This window comes from Falco cherrug, chromosome Z (assembly GCF_023634085.1).
Source record: "Falco cherrug isolate bFalChe1 chromosome Z, bFalChe1.pri, whole genome shotgun sequence".
Lineage (NCBI taxonomy): Eukaryota > Metazoa > Chordata > Aves > Falconiformes > Falconidae > Falco > Falco cherrug.
In genome coordinates, this window is record NC_073720.1 from 31,158,058 (window position 1) to 31,179,997 (window position 21,940).

General features: G+C 41.4%; 1 protein-coding gene across 3 annotated transcripts in view; it reads right to left on the reverse strand.

Moving 5' to 3' along the window:
- KIAA2026 (KIAA2026 ortholog) overlaps positions 1-13,853 on the reverse strand; it is a 55,517-nt gene extending 41,664 nt beyond the window's left edge. For 2 of the 3 annotated variants that reach the window (XM_055698818.1, XM_055698817.1), the window contains exons 1-3: positions 12,664-13,853; positions 10,343-10,543; positions 1,339-2,762 (exon numbers count right to left, since the gene is read on the reverse strand). In XM_055698818.1, coding sequence (XP_055554793.1) covers positions 1,339-2,762; positions 10,343-10,543; positions 12,664-13,178 — 2,140 coding nt within the window. In that variant the 5' untranslated portion in view covers positions 13,179-13,853. Of the gene's footprint in view, positions 1-1,338; positions 2,763-3,394; positions 3,434-10,342; positions 10,544-12,663 lie in introns of those variants that run through there. The other variant, XM_055698819.1, reaches the window with a different exon arrangement.
- Between the last annotated feature and the right edge of the window lie 8,087 nt (positions 13,854-21,940).

A 21,940-nucleotide genomic window follows, 5' to 3' on the forward strand; every position in this document is an offset into this window, starting at 1 on the left:
TGAAGATGGGGACCTACGTTAAATACTTTCACAGAAAAATAAAGCACAGTTGGTCCCAAGTTTTTCCCCCCCGTTAGTTCTGTAACTTAAAGCCCTCTTATTTGTAATTTTGCTTAGTCATTTTGTTCTTGTTTGGTTTGTAAGAAGAATGAAAACAGTGATACATTTGAAGACCAAACAGTCACAAAAGTGAATGTAAAATACATCACTTTCTGAATACTACCTACATAACTTCAACTGTAACTCTTCAAATTTATGTTTAGATGTAGGCATTGAAATCTTTTTGGAGGGAGGGGTTTGTGAACTACATGGTAAGACAGTTCTTTGGGTATTCTGCACAAATATCTAGGATCTAAACATTGTTTACTTAGCTTTAAACTTCCACTCAACTTCTAGATAAAATGCATTGGCATCAGACCTCTGAATTTTCTTACTCTTTAGAAGCCATTTTGTTACATAGATCTCTGGGTTTGGTGCTCTGCTTTTCAGTTGAAATCAGTATTTACACCGTTCTGAAGATAAGCTTGTTACTTCAAAAAACATAAAATGTTTGAAGCAGTCTAACTAAAGCTAAAATCTAGCACTGATAGCTTAGCTCATGACTCAACAGGAGAGCAGATCAACCTTTACGGTGCTTCATAGGATATCAACAATACAACTACCTGACAATTTCAACTGATTTAAAGACATTGTAACTTTACTGTTTTAAATTTGTTTTAGAATTTTCCAGTGAGATAACTGCAACATGGACCATTACCTAAAATACTTAGCTAGATTCTGCCCACATCGGTAATAAAAATGCCATCTGCACAAATTCTGTGTCTCAATTGTTGGACTAAGCAGAAACATGATAAGGCCTGCAGTCAAAGCGGTATGGTTTGGTGACCTAAGACTGCATGGTTCCAGTAGGAATGATTTTAGATTCGTGATCTCATAATTACTCTACATTTCTTTGAAATTTGGATAAGGTAATATTATCAGAAAGTGGAGAAATATTTCCAGAATTGCTGTGACATAAGGCAGCATAAACCAGCTTCAACCTATACTGATGCTAACCAGTCAGATTCATCCTCCTAAATATTTTTTGTAACAATGAATTATGTTCTCTACAGATACATTCTGCAAATGGATCATGGTTTAATCAGCTGATAAGCTTGTTTTAAATGTTTGTTATTGAATGGGAAACTTTCACACTAAGATTAACATCAGAAAAGTCTAATGCCACAAGGCTGTCTTGTTCCACAAAGCAAGATGTAGACTAGTCAGCTAAGAAAAGACTTAAAACCCAGAAATCAGTACCTTTGTAATTTTTACTGCAGGTTAAGAATGTCGACTTACCAGATTTGTGCTTCTTGTGTTTCGCTTTCTTTTTAATTATAAACAACTTGTTCTGGATCTCAGATTTATAAGATTTGAATGGATGAAGATGAATCTCACGCTTTCTTTGCAAGTCATCAAGTTTTCTGTGTAGATTTTCATGTAAAATATCCTTCAACTTTTTTTTCTTTTTCTTCTTTTTTGCCCGCAACTTATTTAATTCATTATTTCGCAGTGAGTTCTCTAGGATTGTTTCTTTAGCAGATTCATGGTAATTTATGCCTTGGTTGTCCCAGTGAGTGCCATTGACATGCATTTGGCAAGCTTTCAGTGTGTTCTCCCTGAATGGACTGATGTCTGCTTTTACTCTGGCCACTTCAGCACAACCTTGTCCATTCTCCACAGCTCTTACTTCTCCTGAACTAGGGTGACCACCCATACCAACAACCTCTCCTGAACTAATCAAATTCCTCAAGTTCTCTTTACAGCAACCAGGTTTTTTAATGTTGCAGACTCTTGAGGTCTTGATTTCATACTTAATCTCCTCTGTAGTGGCTTTAAAGCTACTTGAATGTGTACTTTTTTCCGGACAGGAAACAATGGAGTTCACACTTTTCTCTACTTCTGTCTTGGAAGGATGTAGCGGTTCTCCTCTACCACAAGAAATGACCTCCCCATTGCTTTTGTTTACATATTCATGTTTTACTTTCTCTAATTTCATACGCGACACTTTTTTAACTTTGATGGGAGGAGATGGGAATTCAGGAGCCTGGAAAGGTTTTTGTTTGTAAATCCGAACATCTGCACCACAGAACTGTGGAAAATGAACATATGCGTTCTCCAAGTAGTCATAACCAAGAATTACTTCTCTGCATTCGTGGATAGGCTGACCTAGCACTGCATCCTGAACATCCTTTTGTGTTTCATACACAAAATCACAGAGACCTTTTAGCAGCCACACTTTTTGATAGAATGGTAGCTCATGAAATGGTTTTTCCTCCAAGGGATTAACTTCTCCAAGGACTCTGAAAAACTGAGGACACAATCCAAGTTTTTCTGCAGCACTTTTAGGATTGTCAGTCTGCCCTACAACAGTATACCAGTGTTGCACCTTCTGTCTGAGTGCTGCTTCCCAAGTCCGGTAAGAAAGTGTAGGCCTGCGATGTAATGTAGATCTGCGATGAGGAGGACTTAACAAAGAAGTCATTATTTTAGATAAAAAGGCATTACACTGAGGCATCAGAAGACAACGTTCCAATTCATAGAATACTATTTCTGGTAAATTTAAAATCTGTTGTGCTAAACAAAGAAAATGACCAATAGCTGGAATTTCCCACATTGTCTCCATCCTTGTAGGTGCTGCTTGAGCTAAAAGTGCCTTTTCCCATTCTTCTATTTCTTTCTGACTAGCTTCTTCTGCTTCTTTTCTTTCTTGCTCTCTCAGCCTATTAAAACAAAGTTCATGAACATTCCGTTATCAGGTGAATGAAAAGAAACTATGAAGAAAAAAACCCAGAACTACAGCATGACAAACATACTTATCTTGAAGTAATAAAGAACACAGTACATAAACTTTTAATTCAGTTTGTCTTACTTTGGATTACACAACACATCACTGCACCAAAATGGGAAATTATAGTCTTTTATTTCTATTACTACTAGTTTAAAAAAGGGGGAAAGAAAAAAAACCTGGCATATATCAGTAGTTTAGGTGGTTTAGATTTTTCTTTTTAAAATATATTCCCTTCCCCAATCCATTTTTGGCAGCATTAAGTATTTCCAGCAAACTATCCATTTAAAAATCTCTGAAAACAAATTCCAGGTAAGTCTTACTTTCAAATGGTTGCCCTGTGATTTATGTGACCTACCTTGTAACTCCCTTCCTCAGTACACAAGTATACATGCCTAACTTGCGTACTTCATTCACATACAAAAGCAATTTTCCCTCCCACCCATAGGCATGTTACTAGTTGGTTTGCAATGGTGGTCAAAAAGGAAACAAATATCAAGATGCATGAATAAATGATGGAAAATAACACCAGAAACAAAATGTTATTAATAAATGGTTTGCCCTCACCTGAAAAACTGTATTCAGTTCTGGTCCCCCTATCTAAAAAAAGGATAGAGCAGAAATAGTGGGTATTCAGAGAAAGAGGTTATCAGTAATTAGAGGCCTGCAAAAACTTCTGAAGAATCTGGGACTCTACGCAAAACACTAGCAAGAGGTAACATGACAACAATATACAAAACTAATATGATAGACTGGGAACGTCTATTTACTTTTATTTAAATTTCATGATGAATTTATAAAGGCAACAAGTTTAAGTGGAAGAAATGCTTCCACTCCAGATAATCAAGCACTCACAGCTTAACATCTAATTTAGTAGAACACACGGTACATTAATTTAGTTTCAAAGGGAAAAATAGGACAACTGTATGAATCACAAGAACGTAAAGGGTTACCAGTAACAGGCAGGATCTTTCTTTAATGTTGCAATGGTAAACTAGCGTTTTTGCCTTGAAGCGTGACTAGATTCCAAAAGCTCCAATTCAGACACAGTTGTACGTAAAGGAAAATATTTCTAGAGCTCATCCAAACTTCTAACATCTTTTCCTGTGAAGCTTCTACCACTGACCACTCAAGAAACCATCACCAGACTACATCATTAATGTGACCTGTTACTGGAATTTACATGTCCTTATTTCTAGATTGTTAACCTCCAGTTATTCCTCTGTAGACAAGTAGCAAATAAATGCCATGTATCCATTCAAAGCATCAATGTTTTCCAGATTCAGCCAAAGAGTAATGGTATGTTAAAATGTTTCCTTTGACAACATGAAGCTAATAGTGGCTTCTAGCCTGATGAACATGTATTTGAAGCATTAAGTATTGACTGGATATCTCAATAATTTACAAATGTGACAAACTAGCTTAGCCCCCATTTTAGTATCAATGCAAGAGAAATATGCCATAACCACAAACTTAAGATCTGCAACCTCTGTGTGTGCAAAACGACATATAATACAGTAAGATTCCACTAAATGCTTTATCTTATATAATTAAATTAAAATTCAAGTGACTTGCTACCATAATTTGAACAGCAATTTTTAATATTACATGCATGCATCGTTATTTATGTGCCTATCAAACACGGAAAGACAGATTCATGTAAAACAAAATTAAAATGTAAAAGCAAACAGGTCAGTAAATTCTCAGCTTCACTCTCCCAATGCAGCATTAATGTAACCATTCAACGGATGGGATCTAAAGACAAAAATCCCAATCTGCAGCACTAATTTAAACATTTAATCAATGTGGTTTAATGACAAAAATCCCATTTGCCATTCTAGGTGAATAAACCAGTAAATTCAACAACACTACTTGCATAGTTAAAGTGAGCTTTTTTAAAAATTTTTTTTTTCTATTTCCATGCATAAATATTGCATTAATATAATAAATAAAAATAAGCAACTTACAGGTGGGGTAGAGGAAGAAACTATAGTAAGTAGAAAGTGTTCTCAAAAATAAATTTCAAAGCATTCCTAAATCCCACTCCCTCCTAGCTGTAAAACATGCTTCCAAATAACCTGCTGCCTCCAAAAGGTGTGAATTTTGTTAAAATGGTATGAAAACAAGCTTAAATATGAATAGAGAGACAGTGAGGTAGAACAAACTGTAGAAAAAAATATCAGATTTCAGTATTATTTAACAAAAACACAGGCCATAGACTACCTAAAAATTCTGCCTTTGCAAGCAGTTTCAACTTATCATCAATTAGTAATTTAAGGTAGAATTCTCAAAACAAATACAATAACCTAGATTCACCTCTGTCCTGCATATCATAAAATGACAATCATTATACTATTTTAAATATCCTTTTAAAAAAGAAAAACATACATTTCACTTCCAAAAAGTCTGCCTTTTTTTTTTTAAACTATCATTGTATCACAATATCTGTAGTCATTCCATTCTCAGCAGACATTCAAGAGAAAATGTATATAATAGCACACTTTCACATCTTCATTATTGAGGTCTTCCTACTAGCTGGCCACCTTTTAGAGGGTATTGCTTTTTCCTGAGGTTTGGGTGGGGGTTTTTTATTTCTTGGTGTGTTTTTTTGTTGTGTTTTGGGGTGTTTTTTTTTTGGGGGGGGGGGGGGGGGGGGGGGGGGAAGCGGGTTGAAAGGAAGGAGCAGGATGAAGAGAAGAGAGGAGCTGGGGCAGAGGAGCAGGTGTGGAGGGTAGAGGAGAGAGAAAAAATAATGATATTTAGCAGTATCCTTCACACTAAGAAATTCTCTGGACAAACATATTTGGCTTTTATGCTGACAGCAACTGTAAAAACACTTGTTTCATACTTTTACTTACATTTATAGATAATATCTTTGCAGACATGTATTGTGTTTACAACAACACAAAGCTATTCTAAGGTCAGACTAACAAAAGACAAACATACTCCTAGAACACATCTGCAGCAGCTGTTTCGCAGCTTTTGAGTGGATAAACCCATCACACTTGACATTAAAACTTAGCGGGCATGCTCCCCAAGTACAGATACCACCAAAATCAGAATCCAGACATAACCCCCTACTTGTCGCACAATTTTCTCCCTTAAGACAGCAGGCACATCTCACCACCAGATCCTTCTCACTTGCAACAAGAGATTTCACTTGTAAGGGACAGGAGGTAGAAACTACATTGTACTTTTTTCCCTGGGCTGAGTAATTTTTCACAGGTAAAAAGGTAAGGCATTGGAACTCTAATGACAAGGTACAGAGAACTGTTATAATTCTACAATAACTTGCTTCTACAAACCTTTTAAAAATAAACTAAAAAGCTACACACAAAATAGCAATATTACACATTAAACTAAATCAAATAAATATTTAATAGCCAGAAGAAATTAAATTTGCAGATGTCCATGTGACCTTAATTGTGTATCTGTAACGTCTTACATCACATTATGACATATTCCACATTCTTCATAGGACCCAGTTAATTCCATGCAAACATCCTCATGAAAGACAAAATTGACTGTACAAGCATACCTCATTCTACAATTTGCCAATTTAAATTACTAACTTGCAGCTGTAATTGAATTCTTTAAATGTTTTAATGAATATGTCTGAAATGCATCCCAGGATCACATTTTCAGAGATGTTAAAGACATCGAGCTGCCTAGCATAATTGTCAACAAATCAAAGCCATACAAACACTTAATTCACATTGAAGTCCACCAGTTAATTACCTGTCACTCACCGGTGGTTTTAAAAATTTCATCAGGAATCTAACTCTGTGTTTCCATGGCTAAATGCCTCTAAATAGGCAAGCATTTCCAATTATACAATAATTCCACAATTACTTACTGTTAACTAACATGTAAGTTAGTATGTATATTGATATGTTACTTAATCAGCATGTAACCAAGCAACTGAGTCAAACCTCATGGAAATGTAACTAATAATCCAAAGAAGATATTCAATATTCTGGTAGTTAGAACAATTGAATAAAAAGGAAAGTTAATAACCATACTGACAAGAAAAGTAAATCAGATGTTGTTACACACACACACACATATATATATACACTCGGCAGAGGGGCAAAGTGCTTTCACTACTGTACAGAAACTTAATAGCTGCAAAATAGTGAAATCAGCTTCGCAAAGACACCTCAGTTTTCACATGTTGAGTCTTCCATGATGAATGTATCACCTGAGGGAGGCTATAGAGTAAATAAAGACAAAATGAAACAGATTGTGCAAGAAATGGATAAACTACACTAAAGAAGAAACAGAACTCTCTGCCTATATAACAAAAATAACAAGAGGATTTGGAGTAGTATTTCCATGAAGCTAACTACAGAAAAGAAGATAAAAACCACACTTCAGGATATTCTTGCAAAACATGCAATTGAAAAAACTTGCAAAATCAATTTGAGGATTTTTTCGGAAAAAAATATTCAAAAACTATTTTGAAGATTTCATTTACTGCAGTTCTTTGTACTCATCCTAAGACACCTGTATCTTACAAGAGTATCTAAATATCTAAAGCAACAGATTAGATATTAACTTGGACTTCAACAGACAATTTCTTCAGGTATGAGGCTAAGTTTGTAGAAAGGCATTTGCATTTGCAACCTTACTTATCTGGGGCTGAAAGTATGTAATTCCTAGCGATGTGACTAAACAAGTTAGAAAGTACACGTATGTAAAGTGGTCAGCTGGATGGCCAGAAAGTGAAAAGTGAGCACTGTTTATGTTCCTGATAACTCATCTGCAAGTTGAGTGAACAGAAGGTGCTGCCTATCCAAACACAACTGATTTGCCAGCACACAAGCAATTTACACTACCACACTGCTCACAATGTTATGGGGAAAAACAGCAGCAGAGCTAGACTGGGAAGAAGGCAAAGTTCCATACGGTAGCAATTCAAATCCTAAATAGTTTACCCGCTCATTTGAGTTGACCATCACAGTCACTCATAATCATATTCTGACACAGGATAGCCTATATTATAGCAACAGATTCAGATACTCTTTTACAACTGCAATAGAAGACTGAATGAAATAATCAATAATAACAATCAGTAAAATAATCTGTATCCACTAAGGTAGCACTTCAGTTCTAAGAATACATTAAACAGCAATTCTGCACTAACATTTTGTAGCCTGAAAAAGATGTTGATATTATTCAGTCATATATTTTTACTAGAATTTTCATGGCAGATTTAATATAAGCTTTGAACAGATTTAAATGCAATTTCAGTGCAGCAAAATTCATTTTTATTACAAAAAAAATGAAGAGTGAGTGAAAGCCAAACTCAATAATGAACATGCATTTTGCCTATAGACCAAGACTATAGCTCTAAGCAATACTGCAATGGATTATCAGAAGGTCAGCACTGTGCACTCCAATTAAACTACTCAAGTCTGCAATTTTGCATATAGTTTTGGAAGTATCTATTCTGTGCCAACCTCACCATGTGGTATTTCTAAAAAAAAAAAAAAAACAAAAACCACCAAGAAAACCCCAAGCTAAATAACAATTTTCTCTTCCTAACATATAACTATGCATTCAACAAAATCTATATTTTAGCAATAAATCAAATAAGTTTAGGAAGTTGTAAAACATTTTTGAACAAAAAGTGTTCCATCTTAGTGTTGCAAGTATGTACATTTACATGTAAAACTTCAGAAATTTGTATCACACAATCATCACTAGCAACATATTCCTAATTTTACAGGCCTTCCAGTTTCCAAGCCTTTTTAAGGAAACACTACTACTACGTACCTTTGGAACATTTTCACTTTGGTAAGTTGGGCAGTAATTGGTACAAAGAGGTCCAAGTTACTTTGAAAACATAGCCAATCCACGAGGAAATAAGGAAAGTTAAGAAGATACCAGAAGCATGATTATTGGAGGAGATCAATAGAGCCATTTTCAACCAGCTACCTGCTGATACATATTTTAGGGCATAAAGAGGCAAGCTGTGATCTTTTTCTGTATTGTAGAACATTCTGTTGAATCAATCACTGTGGAGTATCCTTTGCACAGAATCTGGGACTTGTGAGCATATCCCTATGTATGGATTTAGCTGTTAATAACTACAGTTCTGCAGGAACATGCTTAAAACAGGTGTATAAAAGCAAAATTTTTATTTCATCAGGTAGTATGTTCTACTGACTATGGATGAATTCAAGTCCAATCAAAACATCCTTTTTCATAAGTGTTACCAAGTTCAGAGATCCAGAACACAGAGTTGAACACAAATCAAGAGAATTTTACCAGAGAAACAATAAACTTTGTGATCTTTGTTGTTTTGCAAAGTATGAGGTGGGTTAGAAAAACAAAGATTCACTCATTTTTAGGGAAAAGGTACTGGCTAAGACTTCAGTCAGCCAGAACTGTATGGTTTCAAATCTGTTGCAAATGAAGATTACCTGCGAAATGAGAGTGAACTGGTTATATACGGGAAAAATCTCCAAAACTGTGAACTTTGAAAAAAAACTGGAAATACTTTGTTTCCTAAACCTAATGCTGTCTTACCATGTGCAAGGTTTTGGTAGTGGCGGGGGGCTACAGGGGTGGCTTCTGTGAGAAGCTGCTAGAAGCTTCCCCTATGTCTGATAAAGCCAATGCCAGATGGCTCCCAAGACACACCCCGCTGCTGGCCAAGGCTGAGCCCATCAGCAACAGTGGTGGTGCCTCTGTGTTAACATTTTTAAGAAATATCTGCACAACAAATTGCAGCAGAAGAGAGGAGTGTGAATATGCCAGAGCAACAACTCTGCAACCACCATGATCAATGCAGACAGAGGGGCAGGGGGTGCTCCAGGCACCAGAGCAGATATATATATATATATGACTCCTGCAGCCCATGGTGAAGGCCATGGTGAGGCAGCCTGTGCCCCTGCAGCCCACGGAGGCCTGCAGTGGAGTAGATATCCACCTGCAGACCATGAAGGACCCCACTCTGGAACAGGTGGATGTACCTGAAGGAAGCTGTGACCCTGTGGGAAGCCCACACTGAAGCAGGCTCCTGGCATGACCTACGGACCCATGCAGAGAAAAAAGCCCACGCTGTAACAGGTTTGCCGGCAAGATTTGTGACCCTGTGGGTAACCCACGCTGAAGCAGTGAGTAAATAACTGCAAACCATGGGAAGGACTCATGTTGGATAAATTAATGCAGAACTCTCTCCCATGGGAGGGACCTCACGCTGGAGCAGAGGAAGAGTGTGAGAAGGAAGCAGCAGCAGAGAATGTGTGATAAGTTGACCACAATTTCCCTTCCCCATCCCTCTGCACTGCTTGAGGGTAGGACATAAGAGTATTACGGGGTGAAGGTGAGCCAGAAAAAGGACGAGATTGTGCCTTATGCTTTGAAGTCCTAGATTCATTCATGAACTTAAAGACAAAATGCACCACAACATTTATTTACCTAAAAAATCCTTAAGGAGCTAGCCCCTGTAGAGAACTAGGGAGGCATACTTATTTAAAACCAAACCAAAACAAGTTTTCCTATTACCTCTTTTCTTCTTTTGCTCTCAGCTGTTCCTCTTGTCTTAGAACGTGAACCATCACAGACTCAAACATGCCTGTTGACAAGCCTACTAAATTGCGAGGTGTGGAACGACGTCTTGTTGAAATGTATGCTGTTCCTTTCTCATCTTCCAGCCCATAGCATCCTCTAGATGTTACAGCTATCGATGTTTTCTCTCTTAAATGCCTAGAAGAAAAAAGCAAGCCAATTCACAATTACAATTTCCCTTGCCAACAGCACTTCAATACCTACACTACCAATCATAGATCAAGCGTGTAACTCGAAAAAAAGCAGTTATTTTTCACCTGACATCTAGCTCCTTTATGGAATTCTAAACTTAAAACCAACATGCTAACATGAGCTATGTTTTCACATCTTTTGAAAATGGTCAATATTTATCTCAAGTAACCAAATATTACTTGTAGACTTGGAAAGAAAATACATCCACAATACCTGTGATAAAAAACTATCACCTCTAGGAGACACCTAAAAATACACATGCACTTGTTGATTTGGGTTGGGTGTGTGTGTGTGTGAAACAGCAGTTTAGTTAAAAATTAAAGAAAGATTAAAAGTGAAACACTGTATATTTGGTTGTAAAGTTATGTTTCATCTTATACTGTTTCAAAGTACTCCAGCAGAACTGGTATGAGAAGTAACACTCTACCCACAACCTTTGAAAATATTTGAGGGGAGGGGGAAAAATCCAACTTCCCTTCAAAAGCAACATCCACTCTAAGGTAATTTTCTGTGGTTTGTAAATCTGAGAATCATACAACCAACACTGATTGCTTCCCTTGAGTCAATTGATGGGGATCATTGAGCTAAATACTGCTCTGTAATGAAGTAAGAATGATTATTCCAAGATTTGTCATTTGTCATTTGTGTGTGACATGTAAAAGAATGACAACAGAAATTGATTTTTTTTTTACTAAATACATATGTTCCTATTTGATGACACAGTACATACATTGAGGTCACTTTCTTACAGAGTTTCTACTAAAAAGGCATTGAGCATTCTCAGGTTCTACAGAATCCAATTCAACAAAGTCTTCAAGAAAATGCCCTTCAATTCAGTACAGTTGAGACATTACAGTCACAACACATACAGAAATTAACTTGGCACATACCTTCCAAGCTGGTTTGGTTAGCTATTTATTTTCTAGCAGTAAGTCTTTTAACCACAATTTCCGAATTATTTTTTTTTCTAAATCACCTTTACTCAAGCAAACTTGCAACATTCATGCCCCATTAGGCTCAGTTCCCTTCGCTTCTATCCCAAACTGTCCCAAAACAGCTGTTGCACAAAACCAGTTTCAAATACAGTGTTGCTACACCAACACAGAATACATTCACTCTGGCTTATACAGTCAAGTTCTGTGCCACGCTCTTCAAGTGTTCGTACTACACACACCGCTGGCAGCTAACACTCCATATCACCGGCGAGTTTAAGGTTGACAGACATGCACAGCTTTAAGCAGTTCCTAATACTGGTTCTTCTTCACCTTCACCCCTTGCCACAAAAATCCTCTTGGTTTTTACATGCACAACACCAAGTCACTCAGAAGACTGGCAGACCTTTCAGTGTAAGCAGCCACCACGGTTTTCTGAATATGACTAAACTAAGCCTATGTTAAACTCATGAGAAAGCATATATTCCAGTCACGATTTACACTGGGCTTTCTACACCACTTGACAGCTTTCTATGCTTCAGCTGCTTTGGCTGATAAACAAGTTCCTGCCAAGGGCTTATATTTAAACATACCAATTTCCATTTCACCATTTAAGACTGTAACATGCTAAGCATTATCTTTCATTTTATGATGATCAAAAAATAAGCAATTTCAAAGCAGGTACTTTGGCTCAAAATTTTGTTCCTCCTATTTTGAAGACAATAAAAACTTCACAGGCTAAAATTTACAATTTTAAAAAGCCAGATGTTCATACAAAGTTTAGGTAGTTTCACTTGCTTTTGACAGTACACAATAAAGAAAGAAGCATTTCACATCTTGTCTAAACAAGTGTGCTTCCATGTTCATAAAGGGCACAATCTTAACCAGGAAATGCTGTGCCCTATTTTGCATTTTGGTATTTTCAAGTTTGGAATCTCTGAAGTATTTTGAATTACGATTTTTATAGTTCCCAGTAGGAAACGTCCCCCACTCTGGCAGTACTGACAGCTAAAGTGTTTTATTGTGGGTTTTTTTTTTTTAAAAAAAAACGCTAACAGTATTTTTCACATAAAGAAACACACCGTTTACATAAACAGGATCTGGCAAGGCCCCTATAGCGTTTTCTACACCTACCGGGAGAGCAGCGCCAGCTTCTGTTCCAGCATCATCTCCAGCTTCTGGGCCTGTTTGGACAGCCAGTGATCTACACCATGCAGCCGGTAACATGTCTCCAGCATGAGCCGGAAGTCACCCACAAAATCTGCTATTCCTGCATACTGCCCACTGGAAAACTTCTCTTCCATCTTCAATAGCCACATTCCAGCTGGCGACTGCTGAAGGCAGTCACTGCTCTCAGGGCCCGAGAGGGAGCTAGCTCCTTCTTCCTTGACAGACGCCTGATCCGCGAGGGGCTTCAAAAACGGTGCTGTCAGAGGTCGGTACTTCTCCAGGAGAAACTCGCGCAAGATGCGGTATCCCTGCTGCAGCTCGTGATTCAGGCTCCGCTCCCAGGCGCAGCCGTCGCTCTTCCCCGCCGCATCATCTGTCTCCATGTCCGGCTCCTCGTCCCCGCACGGAAGGCGGCTCGCCCCGGGCCGATCCGCTGACGAGTCTCCCCGCGCTGCGCCCGCGGGCTCTGCCGCGTCCATCTCCCACCCCGCGCACGCACAGCGCCTCGCCGGCTCCAGGGGCGCTGCCGGCCCCGGGCCGGCTCTTCAGCATCAGCTAGGGACCGCCGCGCTCCCCCTCGCCCTCGCCCAGCCGGCGAATCGACATCGGGCTCACCTACGCACAGAGACACGATTCAGTCCTCGCCACGCTCCCCCGCGATGGCCTCAGCCCTGCCCCCCGCCGCGGGGGACGGGCCACAGGTGCCGGGCACGAGGCAGCGGCCGGCCGCCGGCCTGGCCCGCCTCTCCCGGCACCCGCCTCCCCCGGCCTCCGGCTGGCGCCCGGGCCTGCGCGGGGCCCCGCCCGCCCGGGCACCGCGCCCTCGCCCGGCTGGGCCGCCCCCGGCGCGCCCCTCCTCCCACATCTCGCCGCCCGCGCCCCCTCGCCGTGACGGGGCCGCCCTCCTCCCCTCGCCCGACGCCCCTCCTGAGAAGAGGGCGAGAGGGCGGGCGGCGGGCGCCGTCCCCGCGCGGGCCGCCCCCGCCAGCCCGTGCTCTGCGCGGCGAGCGCTTCCCCTCCTCGCCTCACAGCGCGGCGGGGCCGGCCCGGTGGCGGCGGGCAGCCGTGCCAGTTAACGGCCGGCGCGAGCGGGAGGGGGCGAGGAGGACGCGCGGCGGCCCGGCGGAAGGGCGAGAAAAAGAGCCTCGGCGACTCACCCAGCGCGCATGCGCCTGAGTGGCGGCGGCGGCGGCGCGCTGGTTGCTTTAGACGCCGGGCGCGGAGGCGTCATCAGAAGGCGCCCGGCCCGGGCGGAGGGAGGGGCGGGGGGCTCTGCGGGCGCCTGCGCTGGCGGAGGCGGCGGCCGTTGGTGCGCGCTGAAGTGGGGCGGGGCGGACGGCAGCCGCCGGGAGGGTCCGTGGGCAGGTCCGTGGGCGGGGGGGGCGCGTCCTGCGGCGCGCTAGGGGGCGCTGCGGGCTGCTGCGTGCCGGGGTGGTGCCGCTGGCCGGTCGCGCTGGGGGGGCTCGGCAGGGCAGTCGCCGCTGCTGCGTAGTGTCCGCCAGCCGTGCTCCTGTGCGGGGGATGTCCGAGATTTCCTCCTAAGGGCACCCGGATAACGGATTTTGGAATGTTAAAGGCGTGCCGTTAAAGACATTCAGCCGTTAAAGCGAGGAAGCCTGAAAAAGCAATGAGTTCTACCTGCTGAAGTACTGACTGGAGAAGTTGGTGTGTTGTGAATGGAACCTACTAGAAACCACGTTGATCCGTCCTGGGGGCTGCACCTGCAGTCCTTTCAGATTTGCCCTTCAGCCCTGCAGCCCTGCTCGCCACACAGCGGCACGGAGGGACACTGCCTGCGCGCCAGGGTGCCACAGCAGCAGCAGTAAGCCCCTGGGAGACAGATATTCATGTGCACAGCTTCGAGCTTGTCCCAACATCGTAAATGAAACGTTTAGTGTATCATGCTAACAAAAAGAATGAATGTAAGGGGCGGGGTGGTGGTGGTGGTGGTGGTGGTGGTGGTGGTGTGTCAGGGTTTATTAGACCCATCATCTGCTCATATAGGGGCATTCTTTCTTGTACACTGCAAGTATCACACCAGAGACCTTGCTCATGACACCATGAGAATAAATCAGACTTTGCAATATAAAGAAATGTAGGAACACTCCCCTGTTGTTACTGCACTTACTCATTCTAAGGTCACTAGGAAATTTGTCCCCTCCATGCCCGGTTGGTCACAGCCAGCTTTCATAAATGCTTCTGTCAAGCTGTTTTTGCAAAAGAAGCCTAAGCGGAGACCACAGACGTGGTACCCAGCTCGTGGTGCTATGCTTCCCCTGTAGGCTGTGCCTGCAAGACAGAAGTTTGGGACCCACAAGGTTAGCAGAAGCGCCCTTTAGCCCCACCTTCCAACACCAGTCTACAAAGCCCTAGTACAGCCTATGTGCAAAGGCTGATCCTCGAGGTCCTGCCATCTCTCCTTATCACTTAATAATATTACAGCTACCTGATTTTATCCTCCAAAACCTCCTCTTGAATTGCAGGCTCCACAGAATGGAGGTCAGACTCCTCAGCATGCAGGGTGTGTTACTGGAGCAGGTGCTGCAGCATTGAAGGGAGGTGATCTTGCCTGGAGGATCATGGTAAGTTGAGACCTTAGTGATCCATGCAAACGTTAACCCAAGTGTAGCCATGTACAGCATGACCCTCAGGCCTGTGTTGTGCCATGCCAGTGCCATGGCCACAGGACAAACAGCCATCTCACGGGAGTGGGCAGCTCCAATGTTGTACTGGCAATTACAGCACCTCCATGACCTTACCTCTATCCAACAGTGCAGCAAGAATTTATCATGTGAATATCGCTTCTGTAGAAACAATGAATAAATTTGTTTTCTTGTGAGAAAATACTCTAATAGCTGGAATGACCACAATGGGGTAGCCCTTCCACAGACAAGGTCTTCACAGTGTGCCCTGATCAGAGGCCCATTTGATGCTGTGCTACTCATGGCACACAGCATCTGAAGTGCTGTAAGGTAACAGTTCTCTATTTCTTTATTTCAAATTGCATTTGAAATAATACTTTGCAGAGTCTGAGTGCCTTTCTTACTGGGACCATAATGGATCAGCACATCCTTGTACAAAACAAAGGGAATGATGTCTTGTGTTTTCTCTAATAACATCCCAGGAAGAGTGTTCAGCTTGTCTAATTCCCAGTCCAAGGTGAAAGTGGAGGGTCACCATCAGAGGGACAGAAGTGTTGGAGGGATTCCTGTAACATATGTGAAGATTAAATCAACTGTAGAAAAAGTATGACCGAAGATGATGGAAAGGAGCCATCCCAACCCACAAGAAAGTGGGAATTACTAGTATAAATAAGAGTAGGTTAGACTAGCAGCTCTTTTAGCAGCTTTTTGGCTTTGGGATGTTCAGCCAGCAATGCTCACTTTCTGGTACTGCTGGGTCAATCAGATGGGAAAATTCATCCAAGCAGGACTCTTGGCCCTCTTCCCGCATAACACTCAAGCAGCAGCTTCCCTCCTCCCTTCAGTCCTTGGCCTAACAACATGTAAAGCCACAAGCCTTCACAAGTCTTGAGATCAGGCCTGTCCTGGATTAGTGATGATCATCTCTCCAGTAATCTTCAAAATAAAGCTTTTCTTTCTTCAGGGCCGTGCACGTCCTTCTCCTGTATTTCAGTCCCGTTGAAACATGTGTTGCTTGCATCCTTCCCACTGTAGAACATGCCTGCAGCCAGGCACTTTGCAAGAAGTCTGTTAGCCACAGGAAGAGCAGAGTGAAAGAAAGCTTAGCAAGACTATAGTCCAACTGTTTCAGCTGGACCAAACACATACTGTCGGAGGGGAGAGGGAATTGTAAGTCATATTCTTTTTGCTTGGGTACTTGGTACTGCAGCTCTTGTTAGTCAGCACTCTGCCTTGCATGCCTTACTGTGTCTCTCTGCTCCTGGCTAGCCTGCTCCCTGACACATTATACCGACTACACCCGCTTATGATTGCCCAAAATGTGAGAGGTGTTCTCCAAAGGGCCTCTTCCTCTCTGAAATCCAACTTCACAGAGACTGGAAATAGCAACAATAAAGTGGATTTGACTTTTGTCAGCCAATCAGTTACCATCTTCCCAGCTGCTTAAAAGCTCTTAGGGTACAGGTGCCTATTACGATTTCTTTGAGGTGGCTGTCTTCTTAATGAAAGAAAAAGAATTTGTAGTCTCTGGAATATGCAGTTTTGTGATGGGGAGAGAAGCTATCATGAGCTACAAAGCCAGTATCTGTTTTCTGTTGCGACGGAGGGAAGACACAGTCGCTCAATATGAGTGATCAGCAGACTTCGTTTATTGTCTCTTACAGTCACCTTTTATGCCTTCTTATAATTAGCTCATACATATTACAAAAGTTAAGCTCATTATTGGTTAGTTGCCTAAATACCAAGCCCGCCCCTAGTTTCTCTTCTGTAGTTATCGGTTCCCACCTGCAACATTCTTCCCCCACCGAAATCTTCCTGTTATTGTGTAACAAGAACAGCCAAGGATAGCGTATTTTTGCTTTACTTCAGATAGGCTGAGAGCGATGTGCATTTTTGTCCAGCCAGCTGGACTAGGTCTATGTGACCTTTTTCAGCTAGCCAGTTATCCACAATTCCCCCGTTTTTATTTTGGGCGACATAGGCTTGGTTGACCATTTTCAATAACAGCATTTTAACACAGGAAAATACACAGCCAACTTATAAAATCTCAGTTCAGAAGTATAATTCCTGAAATACTTGAAAAATAAAGTTAGCTTGAAGCTTTAATTTAGATGCTCTTTCTGTTCCAGTGATATAAAAAGTTTAAAAAATTCAAAGGTAATTTTAAAGTTCTGAACATGGACTAATGCAAGCTCAAAACCCAAAAAGAAACCAAACTGATGTTTGACTAGGAATATTTGCAAATATTTTAGTGGAAAATCCCTGACCATTAACAATTTTCTGTCCAAATAACAACTGCCCTTATGCAACCAACCAGTCCATACATTTTCTGAAGAATTCCTCATTGATATCAAAGAATTAACAAAGGGAAAAAATTAGTTCTAAGCTATATACATTCATAAGTGGATTTTTCAATAGTTACATACAGATTTACACACTAAGCCATAATGGCTTGTAGGTGATACACACAAGAAGAGTACGTTGCTTATCTGTCTGAATGTCTATGCTAAATTTGACAACTATGCCACAAGCCAAGCCTACATGGGTGCTGTGTTATGCACGTTCCTTAACAAACAGAAGTATAATAGGTAAATTCCCAAGATCTAGTCCCCAACCTAATTATATTATTTTGTAGCCAATTAAGGAAAATAACACAAATGTGCATATCTACATGTGCACACACCTTTTAGTTCAGAACCAATCTGTGATATAAGGCCTTAGCCTTATGGCATCATCAAATCTTAACGAGTACAGTAATTAAAAATGCAGTCTTACTGTAAGTGCGATTTATGCTGACATTCCCTCAAATGCTACACGTGAGTATTTCTCACTCAACTGCCTCAAGGTAAAATAGTAGTATTCGTCAATATGTATTAAAAAAATCATTAATTCTCTACAATAGCAGTTGACTTCCATAACACTATGTAAGCAAAAGAGGCCTAAGATGGGTTTTCTGAATACTAACAATTTATTTTAGACTGTCTAAACTCAGGTCTTGAAAGATTTCACTCTGCCAGACATAGAAACACTGTTGCACTCCAGTTGTGATATCCCTTTTCCCAAGTTGTCACATGCACATCTCGCTCAAGCGACATTATTGTCAAAGTTTCTCTCTGCTACATAAAAGCATGTTGCACTTGTAGATATAAAAGACAGCACCCTTACTTAGATTATTACCTTATTACCTCATAACTCTTAGTATACCTTGTATCTCTGATTTCATCACTTCAAAAATTCACCAGAAGCAGATAAAACCACAGCATCAGACTAAACTACACCTTAACTGCTGATTCAAATAAAGGCATTCTCTTCAGATATGCCTAATGCTTACAAATAGTGTTGGCTGGTTTTGATCAAGAAACTATTATTACAATAACGATCAAAAATAATAATCCCGTTTGCAAAATGCCTTTAAGCCAGCCTCCTAGTCCCAACCAATTTCCACATTCAGAATACAGCATAAATACAGAATAAATTATCTCCATCAAGGCAAAAAGGCTTCTCTTTAAGCACAGAGATGTTTGCTAGTTCAAGGCAGAAACCCATTTCTTGTAGGGGACATCTGAAGCACTTTTTTTGGTGGGTTTGTACTCAATTCCGTATTTTTCCTTCAGAAGCTTAAGCTGTTCCTCTTGTTTCAGGAGTGTTTCCAACTCTGATTTGTCGAATAGGTCCGTATTTCCCAAAAATATCATACATTTCCTCCGCTGTGATTTCATACGGCAGGTTCCGAATATAAAGGGTCCGATTGACCTCTGGGGGCAGCCGGATGTCAGCTCGCTTGGCCGCTTGCATCGCCATGGCGCCGATCGGAGCGGGGGGGGTGGAGCGGGGGGGTGGAGGGGGGGGGTGCAGCCTCGGAGAGAAGCCGCGGCCGGGAAGGGGCCTGCCGGGCTGCGCCGCCGCTCGCCGCTGCCGCGGGGGTCCCGGATGCTATCCCATACGCTAATAACCCGGGTAATGCCTTGTTACAATCTATGTCCCGAACGCTCCGCTTTTCTAAAAAGCATATGAGCGAATCGTACGTCGCTTGTCCCTCCATACCTTCGTCAGCGCTGTTGCAGCCTTTGCGAGACTTCGGCGACGCGTGGCCGGCGGGACCCTCTGTAGGTGCCCCCGGGCGCGGGGACTGTGCCCTTCCGCCTCCTGCGCTGCTTTCAGCACCGGTACCCGAATCTCCGTCGAACCGTGGCTCGCAGGTTCAGCCCTCTCTAGGGTCCCTGTTCGGGCGCCATTTGTCGCGACGGAGGGAAGACACAGTCGCTCAATATGAGTGATCAGCAGACTTCGTTTATTGTACCTTACAGTCACCTTTTATGCCTTCTTATAATTAGCTCATACATATTACAAAAGTTAAGCTCATTATTGGTTAGTTGCCTAAATACCAAGCCCGCCCCTTGTTTCTCTTCTGTAGTTATCGGTTCCCACCTGCAACATTCTTTTCCCACCAAAATCTTCCTGTTATTGTGTAACAAGAACAGCCAAAGACAGTTATTTTTGCTTTACTTCAGATAAGCTGAGAGCAATGTGCATTTTTGTCCAGCCAGCTGGACTATGTCTATGTGACCCTTTTCAGCTAGTCAGTTATCCACAGTTTTCTACTTTTTTTTGCATTCCAAAAAGTTAGAATTTTTGTTCAATGCTTGTCTTTGAAAATGTTTTGTTAGTTCCTCAAGTCAGTACTGAGATAACATGGATGGTATATATCATATGCTGCTTATCTAAATAAATAAAAGCAGATGTTTTTAATGTATGTTTACCTTTCAATTCCACTGTTTTTTAGGGTTTGTTGTTGGTGTTTTTTTTTTTTCCTGAAGAAGGGCTTATTTGCCTGGAACTTCATTTATACTTTCTTCAACACTACTAGGTAGCTTAATAAAATTTGCTACTTCTTGCTATACATCTGGCCTTGTCTTGAGGCTATGAGAAATTGTAGTCAGAATTCTGCATACATTCCATAGATTAGTACCTGAGAAGCCACGAAATGTGATGTCCGTAGATTTTGGTGTGATAACATCTCAGCTATATTCAGGTCTGCCTTAGAAAACAGATCGTTTCATCTATGGTGATGAAAGAAATACAAATATTAAGACTACACCCTGAAATTAAATCTACAGTGAAGAATGGGGCCACATATGACAAAGCAAGATAATAGCCTTTATTGGGAGCTGTGACATGTATCACCAAAATATTTGAAAAAGGATTTTTTTTAAAGTATGCAATCAAAGTAGGATAAAAGAATAACAAACAAAAAAAGAGAAGGTACCTGAAATTAATTATACTGGCAAACGGATCATTGTATCTACCTACAACAACTTTTATGTGTCATTTTGTCTTCTGTAATGAAGAATTACATGGCATTTAACAGAGATGTACGTACTTTCTGAGTCTTGCCATGAGTGCACTGTTGAATAAACTGCAGTCACCCAGATATGAATGTCTACTTCTGACTGGAAAGAGAACTTCTCCAAATGTGTTCAAATTATCAACAATTCTACAGTGTGCATTGTATGTCACTGTGGTTGGTTGCTGGTGTCAAACAAAAGATGCTGTGGCATTGCTTAGTCACCTTACACGCTGAACACACATACAAGACAGCACTTGTATCCTACTGTGTACCAGTCCATCAATGAAGAATAGTGGAAAGACTGGGCAATACTTGAAAATTATAAATAAAAATGATGATCTGTATTTCTGGATAACTACGAATACTGGTGCTTGTTCTGGAGTGTTTTCACAAAACTTGTAGGAAACCATCAGTAAATTTTGGTTAAATGTAACCGTCTTCAGTCCACCCAACCACATGTCCGCTGTACATCTGTTTTGACTCTACATTCAAAGAAAAAACACAGTTATTTCCAAACAGAAGATTTAGAAAAGTTGGAGTAAATAAATGAATGAATAAATATAAATAATTAATGTTTTTCTTAATATCATTTTCACAGAATCACAGGATAGTTGAGGTTGAAACAGACCTCTGGAGGTCTGTTGCCTCCATGCTTCCATGCTCAAAGCAGGAGCAACTAGAACAGCTTGCTCAGGGCTTTATTCTGTTGGATTTTGAGTATCTTCAAGGATGGAGGCTCCACAACCTGTCCAGACAACCTGTTCCATTTCTGCCAAGCTGCTTTCCAGTCAATCAGCCCCAAGGCTGTGCTGGTGTGGGGTGTCATTCTTCCCCAGGTGCAGCAGGTTGCATTTCCCCTTGTTGAACTTCATGAAGTTCCTGTCAGCCCATTTTTCCAGCTTGTCAGGGTCCCTCTGAGTGACAGTTTGTGGTGTATCCATCTGGTGTATCAACCACTCTTCCCAATTCTGAGTTCTTTGCAAAGTTCCTGGGGGAGAACTTTGTCCCATCATCTAGATGGTTAATGAAGATATGAAACAGTACTAGTCTCTGTATCAACCTTGGGGTACACCATGACTGTCTGATCTCCAAGATGGACTTCATGCCGCTGATTACAACCCTCTAAGCTTGGCACCAGTTGTGGAAAAATTGCTTGGAGGGGAGAAATTATAGAAAACTGGGACCTAATGGAGGTTGTAGTATTATAACCTGTTTAGGGTAAAATACAGTTGCCCCTTTCAGAATGGTTGGC